The sequence below is a fragment of the Esox lucius genome, chromosome 7, assembly GCF_011004845.1.
Source record: "Esox lucius isolate fEsoLuc1 chromosome 7, fEsoLuc1.pri, whole genome shotgun sequence".
NCBI lineage: Eukaryota > Metazoa > Chordata > Actinopteri > Esociformes > Esocidae > Esox > Esox lucius.
This window is the reverse complement of record NC_047575.1, coordinates 24800827-24826087: the sequence shown is the minus strand read 5'-3', so window position 1 is coordinate 24826087 and position 25261 is coordinate 24800827. Positions and strand designations below refer to the sequence as shown.

At 40.1% G+C, this 25261-nt stretch overlaps 1 protein-coding gene across 2 annotated transcripts; it reads right to left on the bottom strand.

The window, feature by feature from the left end:
* Positions 1–312: 312 nt before the first annotated feature.
* adora2b (adenosine A2b receptor) lies at positions 313–24989 on the bottom strand. 2 transcript variants are annotated; one of them, XM_034292986.1, is made up of 3 exons: positions 24799–24989; positions 24128–24593; positions 313–4751 (listed from the first exon to the last, which is right to left on the bottom strand). In XM_034292986.1, exons 2-3 carry the CDS (start codon positions 24457–24459, stop codon positions 3995–3997), a joined length of 1089 nt encoding a protein of 362 aa, XP_034148877.1. In that variant the 5' UTR covers positions 24460–24593; positions 24799–24989; the 3' UTR covers positions 313–3994. The 2 variants fall into 2 exon arrangements, with proteins under 2 accessions (XP_034148877.1, XP_019903765.2); XM_020048206.2 differs by lacking the exons at positions 24128–24593; positions 24799–24989 and adding an exon at positions 6746–7042.
* Between the last annotated feature and the right edge of the window lie 272 nt (positions 24990–25261).

Sequence of the window (25261 nt, the reverse complement as noted above, 5' to 3'; positions counted from 1 at the left end):
AGACTATTCAGCCCGAATGCTAAGCGCTACATTTAGCTAATACCGTCCATATGGAAAAGCATGTTAGTTGGATAATCATGTTTGGGCAATTCATCTTTTAGCATGACAATGGAGCAAGCACATAGTCAAGACAACACTGCTGTGGTAGAAGTCTGTGAATGTTCTTCAGTGGCTCAGCCAATGCGTGGACTTGAATCCCACTGACCATTTTTAGTGCTTGAGTGGATCTCCAAGTAAGAATAAGAGAAAAATTCCAAATCCATATATGCTGTCTAAAGGGTATACATACATTAAATATTTCTGTTTTTTATTTTCAGTACATTTCTAAAAAACATTTTTGCTTTTTCATTGTTGTATTGTGCATTGATTGATGGCAGTTTTATAAATTATAAATGAAGTCTATAAAACAACAAAATGTAAAGAAAGTAATGGGATTTTAACTTTCTGAAGGCACTGTAAATATTTTCTCGGGTTAAATTGCAGTATTGGTTTATAGTTGTAGGCAGGTGAATTAAATATTTCTTAAAGAAGAGGAGCATTGAAAATCATCAATGTGAACTACAGTAGACTGTTTAGGCTTCTGATTAGTGACATCAATACCGAAACACATTTACAATCACAGGTTGGAATGGACCCCAGGATAGCTATTACATCTACTACATCCGCTTGGTTTCTCTTCAAAACAGTTGAAAGCAACTATCACAACTCACACTTGTTGGCTTTACAACCTACAGTACATTACATGGTTCGGGTCAATTCCATTTATACCCAAAGTAAATTCAAATTCAAAAATGTTCTCATTTAGGAGCAATGAGGGAAGTTGTAAATTTACTGGATTGAAAAGTAATGCACCCCATCCACGTTATCTTGGTTCAAATTTGATTGAACAAATGATAGTGCCAGTACAGAACAAATAGCTGTCTCCAATGTGATGTACTTGCATTTTGGCCCACTCCTACAATTTAACCCTTGAAATTTTAGAAATGTGAAGATTAAGTATGGTTAGGAAATTAAACATTAAAAAACAACTCTAATTTATGGACCCCAGAGCTAAAACAATGCTAGTCTTCACTAACACAGTACACAACACTGGTCATTAGGAACAACATTTTAAAGCATGTTAAAAATATCTCAATTTGGAAGATAACAAACCTAATCTAAAATGTCAGTGCATGTAATCCAAATCTGACTACACCAAGGATGTCCGTTTTCTTATCAGAGAGTAAAACCACCTTATTTTAGCAACAATTGTGTGCTGTTCCATCCAGAGGTCCTGTTAAACTATCATTTTTGTGGAGGTTTGATGTCTTTCTTTGAGGAAGGGCCTCATCTAATATTAGCCAGTTGAAAAGAAAACAGACAGCCACTGATGCCTAAGAGCATCAGTGGTGAAGGGAGAATGAATATACAGTGGCCATGATGGAATCCAAACAAAGACAAATGCACCATTAATCAGAATTGTCACACTCTCGGATAGAAGAACATAAACACTCATACTAATAAAGCTTTTTCTTTCTTTCATCCTTACAATCTAATCAGTGTTTTTTAATTTGTTCATCAAAGAAAGACCTCCTCAGCATTGGTAATGATTTTGCTTGGTATAGTGTGGTAAAGTGCTGCATTAAGGATTTCTGACTGAGAAGTGTTTCACATTACATTTAGCTGCTATGCTAGTACAAGGACAGGGGTACACAATGTAAGTGTTTGATCCTGCAGTTTGACAATATTTAGTATTTAGTACAATATTTTATACTTAATTATATTTAGAAAATAATTTTGTGTTAAAAGTCACCTGTAATATTGCAGGGGGTAACACTTTAAAGGGATAGTTCAACCTAGATTCACATTTGGGTAAATTTTTGCTTACTCTGTGTTGTTCTTGAAGTCCCATGGATTCATTTTCACAACAGGCCATTATTGAACTCTGTCCCAGCCTTGAAGCATTATTAGCATTGTCCAAATTCATGAATTGAAACTGTGCGTCCCAAGCAACCAAAGCATTTTGCTATCCGAAACCTACTCCAAAACACTTCAAACTAATACTAGTGGTGTTGTTTTATTCAAAGAACATGTCAATGTTATATTCCTTGAAATAATATACATTTTTTGCTATACAAGTCTACTTTTCAGCTGAACTTATACTATGTTTACTAGTCAGTTTTGTTTACAAATGGTATCACTCAGCGTTTCTGTTTTTCAGAAAGAGGAAGTTTTGTTGTAACTTTCTAAACAACCACTTAGCAACCACTTTCTACCAATTTACATCTATGCCTGAATGACAGAGGCTGTGTGTGTAGCTACAGAAAATAATTTGTGTAGTGCCAGTTTGAAGTCCCCTAATTCTGCCAGCTGTTTCGTCAGTATGCAGTCAAAAATACCTATGCTTACGTGACAGATCACTCAATTTAGATTGATGTGTTTATTGAGTTTGTTTCCCCTAGCAATGCAGCTTTTGTGCCTCATGACGCACAGTTTCAGTTCATGAATTTGGACTATGTTAATAATGCTAATTCCTGGCTGCAACAGAAATGAATAATGTCTTATTGTGAAAATTGACTCCATGGGCCTTCAAGAGCATCTTAATGTAAATGGAATTTCATCCTTACAATCTAGTCATTGTTTTTAATTTGTTCAACAAAGAAAGACCTCAGCATTGCCCTTAATGGTGTAGTGTAGAAAGAATCTAGGTTGAACTATCCCTTTAAATTCCAGTGCCCTTGTCCTCTCTCTTCATTCATTACAGAGAGACAGCTAGTCACACTTGACACAATGACAAAGGTGGCCTGTGGTGGAATGGAATATGCCACTAGGGCAAATGATCAGAACACTGTGTCTCTGTGGATTTGGGTGTGTTTCTGTTGTATAATATGTCTTCTAGGGATGCCAGAGGAATAGTATGACATTCAGATATGCAATTCATCACTGTTACATTACATAATAGGTTATTATGATTAAGGCCACATTAAAAATGATCTGGAATGTCCTAATTTCTGTCAGGAATAATAATGTAAGTCAATGATTTTGAAAAGGAATTGCTAATTAACCATCAATAATTTCAAATACTGATGCTTTTTTCTCAGTAATGTATTTTCACATCATCCTACCACATTTTTCATATTCCTGAGCTTTCTTCATGACACTAAAGCCATGATATTTGCTAAATAATTCAAGGAAAGCACAATAACACTCCAGAAGATTATATTGTTTAAAAATACTTTCCTACTTGAGCTGTGTTGAGTATCTACTGAGGAAGTGTCATATAAAGACACCAATATTGAGAAAGTCCCATATAAAGACACCAGTACTGAGGACGCCTCATAAAAAGCCAATGACCAACTATAAACTTCAGCCAGGTTTTTCCATTTTCAGCTATATGTAAAATTAAATAAAAATATAAAACATTGGTAAACAACATTGAACACTTGAGGCATATTCTTTTAAGTTAAGGCTTAGAAAAATTACTTTTGAGGTTATGATATGGTCAAATGTGTTATCATAATGGTTAAATGTGTTATATCATTATAATTGATTCATTAAAGGATTCATTTCACAGTCCAGCAAATCCAGTTAGCTTGAATAAAATACAATAACTTAAAAAAACCTTCACAACAGTTAAAGATGACTTCACTAGCCTGTCCTAGATGTGTTAGCTGGGACCAAGCAGATCTGGGACCAAGCTAGCTTTTCATCACTTTCCCCTGATATTCAGGTTAACTCATAAATAATGCTCCACATTCAAGGCATATTTAACAATCTATTCAGCTTCACGTATCATCACACACACTCTCCTTGTTCTGTAAACATTTATAATCTAACGTAAAATTGCATTTAAGAACACAACAATCACGCTAACATAGATAGTGTTTTGGAGAGTTGAAGATCTCCTAGAGTCATTCCCTTAAAGTAAAGGGTCAATGGTCATGTACGTGGGACTAGGTGTTTCACACGTTTATGTTCCCTGCCCTTACAGTAAATTATCATGACCCTGTAACCCTCAAATTAAAGGGTCAATGGTCATGTGAATCTGGTCTCTGTTCCGACTGCTCCCATTGGAGGAGTGCAGGTAGAGCTCCTCCCTCTGACACATGACATAACGTGTCAGGATCTTGCGGAACGTGTTCCTGAAGTCCTGGATGCGGTAGGCGTAGATGACTGGGTTGACAGCCGAGTTTGCGTGTGACAGCATGATGGCTGTGAACATGACGAGGGGATGCTTGTACAGGCCCTTGAATAAGGTCAGGCAGTTGAGGATGTGCACAGGCAGCCAGCAGAGGGCAAACAGCCCTACGATGATGGAAAGAGACTTGGCAGCGCGGATCTCACGCTGCAGCAGCCCATGATGCTGGCTGTCCCCATTGCTGCTCACCGAGCACTTGAGCTCAATCTCGTGCATCTGCTTGCGGGCCACAGTGAAGATCTTCACGTAGATGCCCAGCATGATGAACAGAGGAGGCAGGACGCAGCCGAAGAAGTTGAAGTACACCATGTAGTGCATGTCTACCACACTCTCAAAGAGGCAGGGGAGTTTGCAGCTCTTCAGGCAGTCCGTTGCGCTGTCCGGATCACGGCCGGCGGTGGTGCTGGTGTTGTCCTGCGCAGCACTGCCGGTCTGGCTGTAAGAGACATTCTGGCAGCAGGTGGTCCCTTTCCGGTTCCACCCCAGGAATGGAATGAGACCAATGACAAAGGACAAGATCCACAGTACGGCAATGATAATTCTGGCCCGGGATCCCGTCACCAGCTCCTTGTACCTAGGTAGGGGTATGTGGGCAGACCAAAAACACAGTGTTAACACCCAGGGCCTGGTTAAAGTCTACACATTCCTTGCAGTTTTCACATTTTGACGCCTAAATATTTAATGTAAAAAGATATTAAACTGGATTTTATTAGTACTCCACATTTCCCAAGTGAAAGAAAATTGTAGAACATTTTCCAAATTAATTGAATGACTTTCTGCGTGTTCACACCCCAGTTAATACAAAGCACCTATGGCCGCACTGAGAGCTGTGAATTATTTTAAATAAGATTCTGTATCAACTGTATCAACACTTAGGTAAATGTATATCCATTGTTCTTGTCAAAATTGCACAATGTTTGTCATCAATTTGTTTAGTAATCATTGGTATACAGAAATGTTCAAACCGTGTCTCTGATTTTCAATGTAATTAAAGACTGTGACACTGGACCATTCAAGAACACTCTGAAAGCTATTCTGGTGTGTCTTTGGTGTCGCAATTTGTGTAATTTTCTTGCAGAAAAGTTCAACTGTCCCATAATTAGGCATTCGGGCAGGCTTTCCTTACCTAAGCTTGGTTCCTTTCATATCGATTTTAGTCTTAACAGACTCCCCGTCCCATGCTGGGGACAACCACCCCCAAAACAGGATGCTGCCACCTCAATAGTTGACAATACAGAGGATGAATAATATTACACTCACTCAACATATTATTAGCATGATTATTAATATTAAAAACAATTGCCCTCCCTTCAATTGGTTTTCTCATATCTAATTATATTGCCCTGCCTCATCACAATAGCTCTCAATGGAATTGGGAGTGAATGTTTTCCATAGGCATCTGTCTCAAGTAGAGCTGTGCACAGACATTTTGGGGGTCTCAGGGCTGAAACAAATAAATGTGCCAAATCTGGGAAAAGGGTTCTCCCCGGATGCCAGTCGACGCCTCCCCTTCTTTTTTCACCTCAGACAAAACAAATCCAATGTTTTCCTGTGTTCAATCGATGCACAGCACTCGCTCCCTCCTGACAATGCTTCCTTACTCCCTGGGCGATGCATCACTCCTTGGTTTTCCAAGGTACTTTTGAGCCAGTGAAAAAGTCAAGGCTTAAACTTAGACTGTGGTGGTCAGATTAAATTATTTATACAATAATTTATACAATTAGCTATGAATTGTAATTTACCTTAAACATTTTAGTAGCTTTTGTACCATGGGTGGGGAAAAAATGCTGAATCCCTTTTTGTATATAAATTTGACTATCTAATGGAATGTGTAGACCTTCCCTAGCGACTCTTGAATATTTTCTGTTCCCGAGTTTGAGTGCCCTTAAAGTCCACTGTGGTCCTATATCAAGCTTTATGGCACTGATGCTACATATCCATTTATGAACACAATAACAATGAGTAACAGAAAGTCAATACGGCAGTAGCAAAGCAAACATCCTCAAGTTCTTCCACCTGATAATTATACAGCTGTGACAGAGGAAATATACAACATGATTTCCATTGTTTTGCTTAAAGAAGGTTACCAACAGATAACGAGACCATCGGACGATGAAGGTCTGGATGAGAATGTCACCTGGCTCTACGTGTGTGAGGACCTAAGAACAACTTAATGGCCTTAAACAGCACACTGCTGTGCACACACAGCTCTGCCTCACATCCTACTGTACAGTGAAGGTATCAGATTCTCTGCATTGTTACAAGTTTTTTACATTGATTTTGGTCTAATCTGATCTCTTCCTAGATTAAACATGTGCGTTGTAAGGTACAAAGTGCGAAAAAAAAATGTAGAAAGGCTTTTTTGATTATCCGTTGTATTTTTTGTTTTAAAAGGTGTGAAAATGTACCCCATACTTGTAGAAAATAGTACCAAAGCCAATGAAAAAAATAATTATAAGTACAAATCTAAATGTGTTTTTGTTCACTTAGGCTCCCTGTTATATAATATCAGGTTTTGGTTGAAAACATTCAGTGCCAAAAATAAATGAATCTGACAGGGGAAAATACCTTTTCATTGAATTGTACATGTAGCCTTTCTCAGAGGTGTCGTGTTCGGTTCCAGTAGTTATGGCATTCCCCTTTTTTCATAAATCCTAAGAGCCCAGGTGATGGGTCAAACAACCTATTATTGAAAAAAACATCTGAATTGTAAAGTTTGTTTTCTTACACTAACCCACTACACTACACAACTGGACACTGAAAACATTGTGACCACCTTCCTAATATGCTGCTGGTCCATGCCGAAGATGGACTCCACAAGACCTCTGAAGGTGTCCTGTGGTAGCTGGCATCAAGACATTAGCAGCAGATCCTTCAAGTCCTGTAAGTTGCAAGGTGGGGCCTCCATGGATTGGACTTGTTGGTCCAGCACATCCCACAGATGCTCAATTGGATTGAGATCTGGGGAATTTGGAGGCCAGGGTAACACATTTAACTTGTTCCTCAATCCATTCCTGAACAATGTGTGCAGTGTGGCAGGTACATTATCCTGCTGAAAGAAGCCACTACCATTAGGGAATACCACTGCCATGAAGGGGTGTACCTGGTCTGCAACGATGTTTAGGTAGGTGGCATGTGTCAAACTGACGTGCACATGAATGCCCGGATGGGTTTCCCAGAGCATCATGTTCCCTCCACGACTTGTCGTCTTCCCACAGTGCATCCTGGTGGCCATCACTTCCCGAGGTAAACGGCACTCGTACACGGCCGTCCAAGTGATGGGAAAATGGGACTCATCAGACCAGTTGACCTTCCACTTCTCCAAGGTCCAGTTCCAACGCTTGTGTGCTCATTGTAGGCACTTTCAACAGTGGTCACAGGGGTCACAAATTGGTCTGGCCGTAACAAATTGGCCCCAGTCAAAGTCGCTCAGGTCTTTACTACCAAAACATTTATCCAGTCCTGCATCCAACACGTTGACCCAGACTTCGACATAAAAATGTTACGTTGTTTTCATTAAGTAAATCTGCACATTGTCTTGGAGACAGACATGTGACAGGAAAAACAATGGCAGAGTCCAACACTTAGACTACATTGCTCTGGGCACAATATCTGGAGCACCTAGTCCAGCCACAGAGAAGATCATCTTACTACTACTGATAATAAAACAAAGAATTAGTACATGCACTTTGATAAGGTATGAAATATCTATACAAACTAATAAAGGAGTGCAATGGAGGGGGGGAAAAATTGTACTTTTTCACGTGATAAACTTGTCAGTAAAATGACTTCTGTTGTGTGTCATTTCACGGCTCCATATTTAAGCAGTGCCTTATTTGACTAATAACCCTGGCTTCCCATCGTTAGCTCCAGTCGTCACAGCCCCTCAGACGCCAGGGACTCAAAACAGATGACTGGGGCATTTATGATGCAGCAGTAAATTATTTACCATGGGTCCCAGGGTACTAGCCCTCTCCTGCCTTTTCCCTTTTCTCCTCTCTCACCCCCCCAAGACCATCAATAACCCACAGACATCCATGAACCTTCTCAGGGACCAGAAGTGATGGGCCTGGAGGCAACAGGGTGGACACGTGCGTCATTCCTTCCTCTATTCTTCTCTCACCATCTATCCATTTCCCATCACTCTTTCTCCTCTTAGTCCTCTAACATGTCAGGCAAACCCAGAGAGGTCTGTATCCCAGGCAGTGGCTTACATCGGGGGGATACTCTCTCTCTCTCTCTCACTCTCTCTCTCTCACTCTCTCTCACTCTCTCTCTCTCTCTTACATACATGCTCAAGTTATCTCTATTAAGTTCTCTGTTTCTCTCACACAAACTGTCATTTTCTCTCACATGCTTTCTCTTTCTATCTCCCTCTATCGCTCTCTGAGTCTCTTTTCCCTGCTCTATCCCCCCCCACTCTCTGTCTCCCTCTCTTTCCCTCTCCCTACTTATTGCTCTGATGGGGCCAGGGGCATTCTTCTTTGTGAGGGCCATTGAATGTGCGGATGGGTGGATTAGTTTGGGCATGACAACAGCATGCTGGCATCTTTCTTCCTCTCGCTCTTTCTCGTTTCTGTTCCCATTTCCCCACCAGTCCTTTTCATACCCCCAGTGTTCCTGTGCTTCCACCTACGCCCAGTTGCAGCCCACAAACCTCTACCAGGCTCGTACAGAATGTCAATAACTGTATAGCATATCTGCTTAAATGTGGTCATAGTAGTGGTGGTGGTGGTAGCAGTAGTATTAGCACGAGTAGTACTGGTAGTAGTATTATTAGGTTATTTAATTTTTTTAATAGTTAAAAGAATAAACTTTGAGAGAAGACTGTTATAACTAAACCAAAAAAGTTGTCATTCCCTATGGAAGGCAAGTGAAGCAGAGAGGGAAGAACCTAAAAGAGAGCAGAGCCAAGCACAAGCTACAGTAGTGAGATCCTATTGGACAATACTGGCACATTGTAGTATAATAGCTCAATTCACCCTAAAATCTTCCTAAACAATGCAAATGAAACTAGCAAAAAGTCTACTTTTTAACACATACTACTTTTGGGTACCGAAAACTGTATTGAGATCATCAATGAGAAAATTGGCAGAATGTTAGCCCAACTCCACAATCTGCCCAGCCACTGGGCTTCGTTTCCCCAAGGGTAGTGTAAATTAACTGATATGTCTGTTCGACTATCTAACTCTGTATCAATCTGTGAAAGAGGTGTCTACAATACAGCCTCAATAGAGTCTTTAGTATAGCCTTAAACACAGAGATGTTTACTGTATCCCGTTCATTTCCATTTACTAGTATATGCAGATACAGTGGGGAGAACAAGTATTTGATACACTGACGATTTTGCAGGTTTTCCTACTTACAAAGCATGTAGAAGGCTGTAATTTTTATCATATGTACTCTTCAACTGTGAGAGACGGAATCTAAAACAAAAATCCCAAAAATGACATTGTATGATTTTTAAGTAATGAATTTGCATTTTATTGCATGTCATAAGTATTTGATCACCTACCAACCAGAAAGAATTCCGTCTCTCACAGTGGGGAGAACAAATACATGTTCTCCCCACTGTATGCCACCCTTTCATGGTATATCACTGCAATTTTTTGAAATATGCTCAAGTGATATGTGATATTTCTATGAGATATGTGATATTTCTATGAGGTGTGATATTTCTATGAGATGTGTGATATTATCTGTGTGATAGATCAAAGAAGTGACAAATGCTTCTCTTAGTTGATATATTCTTTCCCAGATCATGTCCTTACTCAAGTCAAGGACATAACTAGCTTTATCTCTCACACTTATTATGGCTATATCACCAGCAGGGGAGTGGGGCTTGCTACCTAAAAGCTGCTAGAGAACAGATGACGTATGATCAGTCACACGTGGCAAACAAATAACGCCCAAGGGAAAACCAGCTTTTATACCATGCTCCATCTTTACGCTCATTGCAAGCTGGTTTGTTACTATATTGATGCCAAATATGCTCCTGTCTTTTATGTAATTAAACAAATTTAAAAAGAAAGACGTCACAATTTCAGATTTAAAGTGTTAATTATAGATTAAATACCTCACGAGTTTGATTTTCTACACATCATACTCTATGCTTATCAGGGGAACATTTGTTCATTACTATGAAACATAATTAAATACAAGCATATAACAATATCAGTAACTCAAATACAATAACTCTGTAGTAAAACAAAAATGTGTTTGTACGTGTGTTCGACTGACAGAGCCTTAGTCTTGTGGGACTGAGTTTCCCCTATATCAGAGTGTTTTCACAGCTGGCTCTAGCGGAAGAGAAAGGGTAGGCCCAGATGTTTTAAAACCATGAGAAATTAAGCTCTGTTCTACACGCACTGTATTCAAAACCCACCCACACACAAGAAATGACTAGAGAATAGCATTTTGTGCTAACCACACCCCATCACATGTGGGATGTGGTCTAGGTTAAAGGTTAAACCCTGATAGTAAAAACCCATTTTAAAATGGCTGGATTTTTAAAGGAATTCTAAAGGAATGACACTTTACAACATGGCATTGTCGAGTACTTGTTTCATATTAGTGTGAAGGGCATTCGGGCATGCATCCTATAATACACCGTACAGTAATTCAATGACTCAGTCTGTTCGGTTACCAGAGAACTACAGCCCAGGTAGCTCACATTCTGAGCGTCTGCCCAACATAGTCACAATATATACATCAGGAAGATGTAGTAGTATGGAGAGCCGTTGTTCAGTGGCAAGAAATCGATGAGCAAAGCGTCCGCCGTTGGTGATTTCCATAATGACAAAAATGTTTGCTGCCTACCACACCAGGCGCTGTCATGGTGCGGTGAGCAGCAGCGCCACCGTGCCATATTTTCACAAGTTCCCATATTCTCAAGAACACATCCCGGACTGTCACATGTTTCCAATCTTCCACACCAGGTCCCAATCTAGCTAATTTGTAAACTTCCACACCTGTCCCGGCCCCTCCGGCGCCCCCTCTATGTCCGGGGCCTCCTCGACCCCGTGCAGGCTGGCCCCTCTATGTCCGGGGCCTCCCCGACCCTCCCTCGGCTCTTCCGGCTACCGACCCTCCCTCGGCTCTTCCGGCTACCGACCCTCCTTCGGCTCTGCCGGCTACCGACCCTCCTTCGGCTCTGCCGGCTACCGACCCTCCGTCGGCTCTCCCGGCCTCGGACCCTCCGCCGGCTACCGACCCTCCGTCGGCTCTCACAGCCTCTGACCCTCCGCCGGCTACCGACCCTCCGTTGGCTCTCCCGGCCTCTGACCCTCCGCCGGCTACCGACCCTCCGTCGGCTCTCCCGGCCCCTGACCCTCCGCCGGCTCCTGATCTTCCGCCGGTTCTGCCTCCCCGGCCTGTCCCGACGGCTCCGCCACCCTGGTTAGTCTCGGCTGTTCTACCCCCTCGGCGGGTTTGTGCCGATGGGGGTACTGCGCTGCCCCGCCCCCCCTCCCCCCCTCCCTTGGGCTGGGGTTCGTCTTGGCCCGTCCGGTGGCCGGGCCTTTGGGGGGGGGTACTGTAATGGTGCGGTGAGCAGCAGCGCCACCGTGCCATATTTTCACAAGTTCCCATATTCTCACGAACACATCCCGGACTGTCACATGTTTCCAATCTTCCACACCAGGTCCCAATCTAGCTAATTTGTATGTGTATGTATGTTTCCCCTCTGCTCCCCACATTGTGGCTCATTGTGCTTGTCGTGTATGTTGCCGTTATTGTAAGTACTTGTGTTATTTCATATTGTTGTTTTTTGCTGCTTTAGTCAGCCCTTTACTTTGTGTGTTTTGTGCTCGGTGTTTGTTTATTTCTTATCAAATAAAGACTCCACACCGACTACACCTGCCTGCACCTGGTTCCTTGCTCTTGCAACACTGCACTACACCTGTTGTGACAGGCGCACACCGCTCAGCAACTCATTGCCCAACTCGCTTCTCTACACTTTTGTCTCTGTGAAAATGAGTAGGAGTGGTACTTCAAGAACATGTAGCTGCTTGCTAATGTATCTTCACCCTAAGAGGCAATGGTCTGTACTTTCCCTCTTGACTGCAAGTCCAACAGGAGTCGGTAGGCTATATTGAGGATCTGCAATATTTATACTAAAGTACTGCAATTAAAGATTCCCTGCTAGACTGAGGGTGTGAAATTTGTTTCTCTACCTTGACCAATTTGTCATCTCTGTCATTAGGCTGCCAGGCTGGCTGACTGTGTGTCAGTATCAGGGTGCCCCTTTGCCATCTTCAGCTATATTTCAAGATAAGATGATACTGAGGCCTGCAGGCTAGGTATGGATTCATTTTCTCAGACTTAATATGTGATTATTGCACGTGTGAAAGTGTACCATGGGTGTTGTCTCATAGTGAATACCAATAGCATTACTACCTTGCACAATGTAGTTACTATACAGCTGCTTTTGCAATTATCAAGTGCTACTTTTCAAATGTCTCTTTGGGCATCCATGATCTATCAAAAGCAAGCCAGAGCACAGTACCTCCCACCCTAAACATACTAAATGAAAAGGCCTAGAGTAATCAACACATATTTTGTACTACATAATTAAAGATGGGGCTTATTCACACTAGAAGTTGAATTGAAACTAGCAGAATCCCTATTCCCTTTCGTTTTATATAAAGTTTTACTGGCTGACTTGAACTAAGTAGTTAATGTTGGACAATTATTCACTGACTGTCGAACAGCTTGATGTAAAATGACTTACGCATCAATGGAAGCTTGCTGTGATTTTTTTTAAATGGTAAAGGAGACTGTGAGGACTAAATTCGGATAATCGTTTGGAGATCATTCACTCACCTAAAGGATTATTAGGAACACCTGTTCAATTTCTCATTAATGCAATTATCTAATCAACCAATCACATGGCAGTTGCTTCAATGCATTTAGGGGTGTGGTCCTGGTCAAGACAATCTCCTGAACTCCAAACTGAATGTCAGAATGGGAAAGAAAGGTGATTTAAGCAATTTTGAGCGTGGCATGGTTGTTGGTGCCAGGCGGGCCGGTCTGAGTATTTCACAATCTGCTCAGTTACTGGGATTTTCACGCACAACCATTTCTAGGGTTTACAAAGAATGGTGTGAAAAGGGAAAAACATCCAGTATGCGGCAGTCCTGTGGGCAAAAATGCCTTGTTGATGATAGAGGTCAGAGGAGAATGGGCCGACTGATTCAAGCTGATAGAAGAGCAACTTTGACTGAAATAACCACTCGTTACAACCGAGGTATGCAGCAAAGCATTTGTGAAGCCACAACACGCACAAGCTTGAGGCGGATGGGCTACAACAGCAGAAGACCCAACCGGGTACTACTCATCTCCACTACAAATAGGAAAGAGGCTACAATTTGCACGAGCTCACCAAAATTGGACAGTTGAAGACTGGAAGAATGTTGCCTGGTCTGATGAGTCTCGATTTCTGTTGAGACATTCAGATGGTAGAGTCAGAATTTGGCGTAAACAGAATGAGAACATGGATCCATCATGCCTTGTTACCACTGTGCAGGCTGGTGGTGGTGGTGTAAGGGTGTGGGGGATGTTTTCTTGGCACACTTTAGGCCCCTTAGTGCCAATTGGGCATCGTTTAAATGCCACAGCCTACCTGAGCATTGTTTCTGACCATGTCCATCCCTTTATGACCACCACGTACCCATCCTCTGATGGCTACTTCCAGCAGGATAATGCACCATGTCACAAAGCTCGAATCATTTCAAATTGGTTTCTTGAACATTACAATGAGTTCACTGTACTGAAATGGCCCCCACAGTCACCAGATCTCAACCCAATAGAGCATCTTTGGGATGTGGTGGAATGGGAGCTTCGTGCCCTGGTTGTGCATCCCACAAATCTCCATCAACTGCAAGATGCTATCCTATCTATATGGGCCAACATTTCTAAAGAATGCTTACAGCACCTTGTTGAATCTATGCCACGTAGAATTAAGGCAGTTCAGGAGGCGAAAGGGGGTCAAACACAGTATTAGTATGGTGTTCCTAATAATCCTTTAGGTGAGTGTATTTTGGTGAGGGCAAGTGTTGTGCATGCTGCCAACACGTTCCTAATGCAAATGTGAATATAAATGTGTATATATTGCATGATATAAGTTGCAAAATGTTGTGCAATTGCAGAAAGTATACATAATCAAGAGAGCAGAGAACTTTACTAAAAAGCAGAAAACTCAACTTCCAAGCAGAAACACAATGCAGTGCATTACATGCATAAACTAAATTGGTCATTCACAGCCTGTGTTTGGCACTGAAATGATGCTTTATAGCTTGATTAACCCTAAGTATATTCTTTCCACATTGCCTTACATAGACCTAGGCAGTAAACCTAAAGTCATTCTTTTAAGACTACTCTGGCTTAAATGTTATTTCAGTTTATATGGAACATAATTTTACCCAGTCAGACAAACTCATGGATACCTTTCATTTGTCTCAATGTGCAGTTTATGAGGATGTAACAGTTAACACAGTTAACACCAAAAACAATGATGTATTTGGTGGGTTGAATCAAATGCCAAACCTCTTGCCAAGCCATACTAAATGGTGATCAATTTAAGATGTCCATGAGAGTCAGGAAAATCTCTGTCATCCTTCAGGAAAACCTCTGTCATATGTCAGGAAAGTCCCTGTCTGTCTCAAGGACATTCATCATCCTCAGGATAAGTTCTGGGACGCTGTGTAAAATGCAAATAAAAACAGAATGCAATGATGTGCAAATCCTTTATCCCTATATTTCATTGAAAATAGTACAAAGACAACATATCAAATGTTGAAACTGAGATATTGTATTTATTTTGGAAAACGACATGCCGTTTTGAATATGATGCCAGCAACACGTTTACATTTTTTTGGGACAGGGGCATGTTTACCACTGTGTTGCATCAACTGTTCTTTTAACAATACTCTGTAAGCGTTTGGGAACTGAGGAGACCAATTGCTGTAGTTTGAAAGTGAAATGTATTCCCATTCTTGCTTATATAGGATTTCAGCTATGTCGCATTTTTTGTTTCTTAATGCCCCAAACGTCTACACTGGAGACAGGTCTGAACTGCAGGAAGGCCAGTTTAGCACTCAGACTCTTTTACTTCAGAGCCATGCTATTTTAATATGTGAAGAATGTGGTTTGGCATTGTCTTGCTGAAATAAGCTGAATAAGGTCTTCTCTGAAAAATATATTGTCTGGATGAGAGCATATGTTGTTCCTAAACCTGTATATATTGTTCAGCACTACTGGTGCCTTCACAGGTGTGTAAGTCACCCATGCCATGTGTACTAATGCACTCCCATATCATCATGGATGCTGGCATTCCTTGATTCCCAAAAATAATTAGAGATTTTAGATTTTTCAGACCACAGGACAGTTTTCTATTTCGCCTCAGTCCATCTTAAATGTGCTTGGGCCCACAGAAGGTGGCGGTGGTTCTGGATCTTGTTTACATATGTTTCTTCTTTGCATGGTTGAGTTTCAACTTTCATTTGTGGATGCTGTGACGTAGTGTTCACAGACAATGGTTTTCAGAAGTGTTTCTGAGCCACGCAGTGAAGTCCACTACAGAATCATGTCTGTTTTTAATTCAGTACCGCATGAGAGCTCGAAGATCACGGCCATCCAATATTGGTTTTCGGCTTTGTCCCATTGTACAGAGATTTCTCTGGATTCTCTGAATCTTTTCATTATATGATTTACCATAGATCGTGAGATCTTTGCAATTTACATTGAGAAACGTTATACTTAAATTGTTGCCCTTTTTGCCCATGCAGTCTTTCACAGAGTGGTGAACCCCTCTCCATCTTCTGAAAGACTCCTCCTCTCTGGGATGTTTTTTTTTATACCCAATCATGTTACTGACCTGCTGCCAATTAACCTAATTAGTTGTTAGATGGCTTTTTTTTTGCATTACACAACTTTTCCACACTTAAGTTGCCTACGTCTCAGCATGTTGCTGGCATCAAATTCAAAGTGTGCATATTTTAAGAAACAATAACATTTCTCAGTTTCAACATTTGATATGTTGTCTTTGTACAATTTTCTATTAAATATAGGGTTTAAATAATTTGCACATCATTGCATTCTGTTTTTCTTTACATTTTACACAGCATCACAACATTTTTGGAAACGAGGTTGTACTTTATGCTATATTGATTTGCTTGAATTGCATAATAATCAATAACAAATAACCTTAACACAGCGTCTCTTGAACTGTTGAAGCTACAGAGATCAAACCAACTTTGGTTTACTTGGTCAGCCAGTCCCTACCTACAACTCTTAAACATTTATCCACTATGACCAATTTTTTTGCAGAATTAGCATGAATTAATCATAAAACAGTATATCATGAACGGTTCAAATCGAGATACCAAACCAACAGGTTTTCAAATGTTTAGGCCATACCAACAGAAAGGTATTACACATTATTCGACTATGACTATATTTTGCTTAATTAGAATAATTACTGTTAGATATGCCTAAAACAGTATCTCTTGAACTGATTAAGCTACCACAAACATTTCACAATTTATCCCACCTTAAATTTCACAACTGTTTATCCACATCGATTCTAAATTGGCTTAAATTTGTTTTTAACCATCTAGCATTTTCATTCTAAGTTTGCAAGAACACCACATACTTTTGTAAAATAATTTTAAGATTTCCGAATAGTAGATAAATATAAAATTTAGAATTGTATTGACGTCTCCAACCTGTAGCTATCCACATTTCAAGCTCAAGCTACTTACATATATGAGCCAGGCTTTCCATTCTACAGCCTTAACATGTGAAAGTTGTCTCTCTATCTTGAATGGTTCAATTCAATTCATGTTATGTAAATCAAACAATAGCAGTTATAGTTGATAAAAGCTTAAGAATTTTATGTTGTGATAACCTAAATATTTCTCTGGGGAGAACAAGTATTTGATACACTGCCAAATTGTGTCTGTAATTTTTTATCATAGGTACACTTCAACTGTGAGAGACGGAATCTAAAACAAAAATCCAGAAAATCACATTGTATGATTTTTAAATAATGAATTGGCATGTTATTGCATGACATCAAGTATTTGATCACCTACCAACCAGTAAGAATTCCGTCTCTCTCAGATCTGTTCGTTTTTCTCCTGTTCTCCACTCATTACCTGTATTAACTGCACTTGTTTGAACTCGTTACCTGTATAAAAGACACCTGTCCAAACTCTCAATCATGGGATGGGCTACAGGACAATGGGCAAGCTGCTTGGTGAGAAGGCATCAACTGTTGGCGTAATTATTAGAAAATGGAAGAAGTTCAAGATGACGGTCAATCTCCCTCGGTCTGGGGCTCCATGCAAGATCTCACCTAGTGGGGCATCAATGATCATGAGGAAGGTGAGGGATCAGCCCAGAACTACACGGCAGGACCTGGTCAATGATCTGAAGAGAGCTGGGACCACAGTCTCAAAGAAAACCATTAGTAACACATTATGCCGTCATGGATTAAAATCCTGCAGCACACGCAAGGTCCCCCTGCTCAAGCCAGCGCATGTCCAGGCCCATCTGAAGTTTGCCAAAGACCATCTGGATGATCCAAAGGAGGAATGGAAGAAGGTCATGTGGTCTGATGAGACAAAAATAAAGCTTTTTGGTCTAAACTCCACTCGCCGTGTTTGGAGGAAGAAGAAGGATGAGTACAACCCCAAGAACACCATCCCAACCGTGAAGCATGGAGGTGGAAACATCATTCTTTGGGGATGCTTTTCTGAAAAGGGGACAGGACGACTGCACTGTATTGAGGGGAGGATGGATGGGGCCATGTATCGCGAGATCTTGGCCGACAACATCCTTCCCTCAGTAAAAGCATTGAAGATGGGTCATGGCTGGGTCTTCCAGCATGACAACGACTCGAAACACACAGCCAGGGCAACTAAGGAGTGGCTCCATAAGAAGCATAGTGGCCTAGCCAGTCTCCAGACTTGAACCCAATAGAAAATCTTTGGAGAGAGCTGAAAGTCCGTATTGCCCAGCAACAGCCCGAAAACCTGAAGGATCTGGAGAAGGTCTGTATGGAGGAGTGGGCCAAAATCCCTGCTGCAGTGTGTGCAAGCCTGGTCAAGAACTACAGGAAACGTATGATCTCTGTAATTGCAAACAAACGTTTCTGTACCAAATATTAAGTTCTGCTTTTCTGATGTATCAAATACTTATGTCATGCAATAAAATGCAAATTAATTACTTAAAAATCATACAATGTGATTTTCTGGATTTTTGTTTTAGATGACGTCACTCACAGTTGAAGGGTACCTATGATAAAAATGACAGACTTCTACATGCTTTGTAAGTGGGAAAACCTGCAAAATCACCAGTGTATCAAATACGTGTTCTCCCCACTGATGTCATAGTGTCATGTTTAAAATGTTATGTTGGTTTTGTATCATTAGATTGAACACGTCAAAAGATGCTGTTTTGGGTTTAATTATTGTAAATCATTTAATTTAAGCTAAGTATTTTTTTTTTTTTTTCCTGAAGCTGATAGTTATTTTTGAAAGTTTTTCCTGAGACAGACAATGGTTTTACAGAGAATTTCCTGACTCAGACAAATGTCCTTGTGACTCTGACAGAGATTTTCCGGACTCTGACAGATGACAGAAATGTTTCTGATGGGCGTCCTAAAATGGACACCACACTTTGCATGTTTTTGGTAATCTAATCTCAATTAACAACCAGAAGACGTGGAGGGTCGGGTGAAATAATCCTTTAAACTTGACTTTCATTAGCCAATAGAATAGTTGTTGGTGTGATAACAGCCAATAGAAGAATTGCTGGTGCGATAAAAACTGGCCTCATCAACTTTGTCTAACTACCACTCATCTCCCACAACATCTTCCTCCACTTGTGCCTCCAAGCACCAAACGCTCAGTTGTAATGTCATTGTGGGACAGCTGTGTGACTTGTAAAAGTGTACTATAAACAATATACATTTATGATTGCTAGGTGTACAGATATGGAGTATTTCTTGATATATTTCAGATTAGGTGTCGTTGCGGCAGCAACTTGATTAGATTGTGATCAATTTTTGTTTTGAATTATCAGAGTGTGATAAGCATATACCTCTTGTGATATGCAAAAGTGCCACAATGGTTTGTTGGTTAGAGGCTATGCATTGTTAGCTTGCATTACTGGCTGGTTAGCACTTGCATAAATAGACTTGCTTAGGCCTAACCCTAACAATAATGGACAAGTGTTGCTTTAAATTAAAACGTATCAGAAACAAATCTCAATTTGGAGCCAAGCCTTGCAGTATTTTTATTTGCCAAAATCAAAAGATGACAAATAGTTTTCTTGGTAAGGCCACTCCTATAGAATGATACGGTCACTCAACTGAGGCCAACTTTTAATGGTTGTTGTGGCAGGTTTAAGTGTACTTGGCACAATAATCTGGGGACGAGATTACTGATAATCATAAAGAAACAACATTCTAGCCCACTTTCTCAATCTTTCCATGTGGGTGCATAGAGATTCACAGAAGTATATATATTTTTAACTTGTTCAATAGCGCCTATGAACCCATGGGAAGCACCATGTCCACAGACGGGAGGGTCTGAGGGATAGACAATGATCTTCCCTGCAATGAAGAGCCAATATACATTTGTTGAAGCAATAGTTCACCAAAATGACTAACTGTAAGTCACTGCATAAATATGGCTGCTCAAATATAAAATGAGAAAAACACTGTGATGATTACCACAACAACAACAAGATCAATGAGATGCACATAGAATTCCTAAAGTGAAAAAGATTAACTTATGCATCTCTCAAAATTCAGGACATTAAGTTTGTAGATTCCCTATATGTTCAGATATATGGGTTAATATTCCTGGACAATATGCTTCAGTGGACTAAATATACAGACCAACAGTCATCTACAAAAGAAAAGTGAATATTTTCCCGTATTTCAAATAAAAAAGTGACATCTTAATCATTACAGCTTGCAGCTCATGGAAATAAAAATCCAGTATCTCAAAATATTAGAATAAATAATGTATAATACAGAAATGTCGACCTGAGAAGAGCTCTAACCAGCTAATTAACGCAAAACACCTGCAAAGGTTTCCTAAGTATGTCAATTTATGCACTCAATACTTGGTCGGGCTCCTTTTGCGCAAATTACTGAATCAATGCGGCGTGGCATGGAGGCAATCAGCCTGTGGCACTGCTGAGGTGTTATGGAAGCCCAGGTTGTTGTGAAAGCGGCCTTCAGCTTGTCTGTGTTGTTGGGTCTGGTGTATTTCATTTTCCTCTTTACATTTTCCTCTAGTCCTCTTCATGTCAGGCAAGTTGGCTGGCCAGTCAAGCACAGTAATCCCATGGGCAGCAAACCAGTTACCAGTTGTTTTGGCACTCTGGGCAGTTGCCAAATCCTGCTGGAAAAGTAAATCAGCATCTCCATAAATCTTGTCATCAGATGGAAGCAAGGAATCTCCTGGTAGACAGCTGCATTGACTCTGGACTTGATAAAACACAGTGGACCAACACCAGCAGATGACATGGCACCTAATCATCACTGACTGTGGAAACATCACACTGGACTTCAAGCTACTTGGATTCTGTGCCTCTCCACTCTTCCTCCAGACTCTGGGACCTTGATTTCAAAAAGAAATGCAACATTTACTTTCATCTGAAGAGAGGGCTTTAGCCCACTGAGCAACAGTCCAGTTCTTTTTCTCCTTTGCCCAGGTAAGATGCTTCTGACACTTTCCACTTTCCAATCATTTCCTGAACACGTCTGTGTGTGGTGGCTCTTGATGCACTCCAGCCTCAGTCCACTCCTTGTGAAGCTCCCTCAAGTTCTTGAATCAGCTTTGCTTGACAATCCTCACAAGGCTGAAATCATCCCTGTTGCTTGTGTACCTTTTCCTACTACACTTTTCCCTTCCAGTCAACTTTCCATTAATATGCTTTGGTACAGCACTCTGCAAACAGCCAGCCCTTTCATCAATGACCTTCTGTGTCAATGAGCTTCTTCTGGACAACTGTCAAGTCAGCAGTCTTCCCCATGATTGTGGTTGTGTGTCCTAAACCAGACTGAGAAACTGAAGGCTCTGGGAGTTAATTAGCTGATTAGATCTCTTCTCAGGTTGACATTTCTGTATTGTAAATGTTTTATTCTAATATTTTGAGATACTGTATTCTTTTATTTCCATGAGCTGTAAACCGTAATCAAGATTGAAACATAAAAGGCTTGAAATGTTTCACTTTCTGTGTAATGAATCTAAAATATATGAAGATGTCACTTTTTCATTTGAATTACGTAAATGTTTCCATGACATTCAAATTTTTTGAGATGGACCTGTACTTTCACAACAACAAAAACCTAGGATATTTTTATGTTGACAGTAAAGAATAAGGGTCTCAATGTGATTGGACTACTGCAGGAGAACTTTCGTGCAATACGTTTAATAATTCAGAAGTTCCCAAATTCCTCTTTAAAATATAAGACTTGAGTTCCCTTAGGAAAGGTTTACCAACCACTACAAAATTCACATTTCCTGTCACTGCAAATGTTTCTGCTGCAGCAAACCTGCTTACATTTAGATCATGTGTACTATACTGACCTTGATTTACAAATATTTACATGGTATTTTGCATTATTTGTGGGTTTGGTAATATTACTGCCAGAAGAACATGAAGATTATCAACACAACAAGCAAGACACTTGGAGTGAGACAGTAAGGCCTGCTTGACATCTTTAAGTTTAGGCCTCTCAACCATCCACACCCTGTACCTGGACCTCTACTCCCTATCTGGGTGAAGATATAGGGCACCCACCTGCAGGACTTTTTTTTTGCCAGGTGTAATATCCCTCCTAAAACTTGGGTTTATCCCACTAAGATCCGCAGGCTTTCATCAATAGGTAACTGCCGAAATAAAGCAAACACTTAAATGAGTAAATGATGGATACAAAGAACATTGAAAACAGTTGCTTTCACACAGGGGTGAAATTTAAATCCCACACTTTTTTGGGTTATGTATAAAAGGACATGCCCAGTTTGCAATTATTTTGGTTACCATGGCTAGAAGAAGAGATCACAATGGCTTTGAAAGATGGGGGATTGTTGGGGCATATTTGGAAAACTGGAAGACCAAGACTACTCAACTTGCTGGTTTTTCACCACTGCCATGGCCGTCACAGTCAGCAGATCTGAACCGAGTCAAATACTTATGGGAGATTCTGGAGCGTTGCCTGAAACAGCGTTCCACACCACCATCAACAAAAGCTGTTCTCACGGCTGGTAGTGACCCAGTGCCCCTTTATGATGTGTTGGTTATCCGTTTATTCACACTTTATATCTACAGAAGTCATGAAAATTGCAGTCCCACCACAATTTTAAGTGTTACAGTGAGTCTCCAAGTTCAGTACATGTATTTACGTTATGATACAGTGAGCCTAAAATGAGAAAGATGTGCCCTTGAGACGACACCTTTTGATACATTTTTAACACAATTCAAATACTGAGCTGCATGGAAATTTCAAATAAATGTGGAGATTAGAATATTTTGTACTAATACAAGAGAGATAACAAGAAATAACTATTTTACCAAGTAATATATATGTTGTCTAAATAAGCAGGAGAAGTTACTGAAACCTGTTTTCAATTCCGTTCCATACCTCACCTTGCAAGGAGGATGTTGTGTGAGTCTGACAGAAGGAAAACACTGGGTCACAAGTGAATTGTCGTACAAGACAATAACTCCACGTACACATTCACATCTAGAAAAAAAGCATCTGCATTTTGTAGAAGACATCTCAGTCTCATCTCTGGATCCACGATCCTTCCCAAGTTCTTGAAAATATATTTTTCAGAATGTTAATTTGTATTTATGTTATAATCTTCACTTTTTTCAAGCATACAACATATCTCAGAAGTTGATTTTTTTTTCCTAGAACTGAAATACGCTAATCATTATCAACATCAATACATGTGCAACCCACTGATGTCTTTTAGACACGCTGAAAGCAATGTATACTGAACTAGAATACAAATGCGTTTAGTTTTTTGTTCAAAGGATCTGTTATGAATTGTTATGGATTTGTATTGTGAATTCCTTGTCTGCGTATTGTTTTTGTCATCCCAAGTGCACTGGAGGCAGCAGCTTAGATTACACTGGACCTCCTTTTTCTTAACAACATTTTAAATGTGTACACTGAGATAGTGAGTGAAGTAGAACAAATTTAAGTCAGTATTGAAAAACAATGCTATTTTTGTATCTCTTTTCTTAGAGTAACTTGGGACAAAATAACCCCTCATTAAGGGAACTATTTATTTTTTCTGAACTAAAAAACGTTAGGATTTACATTTGAGTACTGGCTATCCTTAGACAAATTCATTTTGAAACAGTTTGGGCAAAATTTAACATTTTCTCATTTAATAAAACCAAAAACTATAAAAAGAGGTAATTATTCCCCACTATTGGAGTAAAACGACTCACACTATAGAGTAAAGTGCCTCTGAAGATTAGTGTGTTCAAATCCATAATATGTTTGATTATTTTTACCCCACCTCTAAAAATATATTTTTTACTTTAATATATTAGATGTAAAATGACATGGCAAAGTTAAACTAGCAACATCCTAAACAGAAAATGTTCATGAAGTCTACTGATATTTTTATGTTTTTCCTGTCCAAATCATCTGAAAGTAATTTTAATATATAAAGTTTTATAGTTCTAAATTAGATGATATATATATTTATATAACTTCTTGTAAATTACAAAATATTAGATCAGTGTAACTCAAAGCTGAGTGCCTTATAAAGTTGAGACAGATTACATATTGAACAAAACTAGGCATCTACGGAAAGTGTTGCCCGCATCACTATATTGGTTACAACCCATACGCTACTGTTGAGGCTCATACTCTGTTTAACAATGAACATGCTACGGTTGACTACTCACCTGAGGGGTATTTTCACAGCCAAATATCTGTCAACTGCAACTGCAAGGAGGCTAAAAATTGAGCTTTGTGTCAGTACCAGTACAAAACAGGCAAGGAAAAGACATCCATAGAAGTCCAAAACAATACCGATGCTTATGGTTATGGCAAAGGGGATGGCAAGGCAACCCACCAAAATATCTGCCACAGCTAAAGACACCAAAAAATAGTTCGTAGCGGTTTTCAAATTGGTGTTGATGGCGACAGCCCAGCAAACCAACACATTCCCAGAGATGGAAAAAACTGCTATTAATATTTCAAATGCTATGTAGTACATATTCATCTCAGCAAACATTTCAGAAAATGTAGTCGGTTGTTGGAAATAGAAGTGTCATTAGGTACACTATTCTAGTGCGCCCAAAAGTGATATAAAATATTTTTGCGGTAATCCATGAATATTCCAAAAGTATAGTTTGCGAAAACCGCCATCTGTGAAAAGAAAAAAGAACATAGGATGGTTTAGTTTTCTGCAAAGCAACCCTGTAATTAATTTACTAGTCTTTACATCTGAAAACTTGAGATATGCGTCTATCAAAAACGACAAGGTATCTCAAACCAAGACACTTAATCAAAAAGACATTCAAAACATGGAAACCCAATGCTAACAGTATTTTTTATTGGTTTCGTTGCTTACCACTCTTGAAACGGTGAATTGTCTTTACCAGTAGTTCATTCAACATATATTTGTGTTGCGTCCCGTCCGTCCGAGCGTTGGTTGCGCGGCGATGGTGGAGACTGTCACGCTACTACGCTAGTTCGGTTCAACACATGGTTTTTCAAGTAAGGAAAGAAAATGTCATTAGAGTACAGCCACGCCTCGAATTCAGTTGTGTTTAGAGTATAGACATGCAATGCTACAAACCACAGTTCCTCAGACAAGTTCATCATTTGTAAAAGAGTCATCACGTACCCATTATGTATTTTTTTTACAGTTGCCGTCAGCTGAAATGAATCAACCATCATGCTAAATTATTAGTCTTTTTATTGAGCATCATTTTCTCTCTGAAGACATTTACATGTCTTTCATTTCAAGGCTATTTCTCCACCAGTGCCTAAAATGCAGACTGATTAATCCTCTGACTACTGTTATCCCCCTC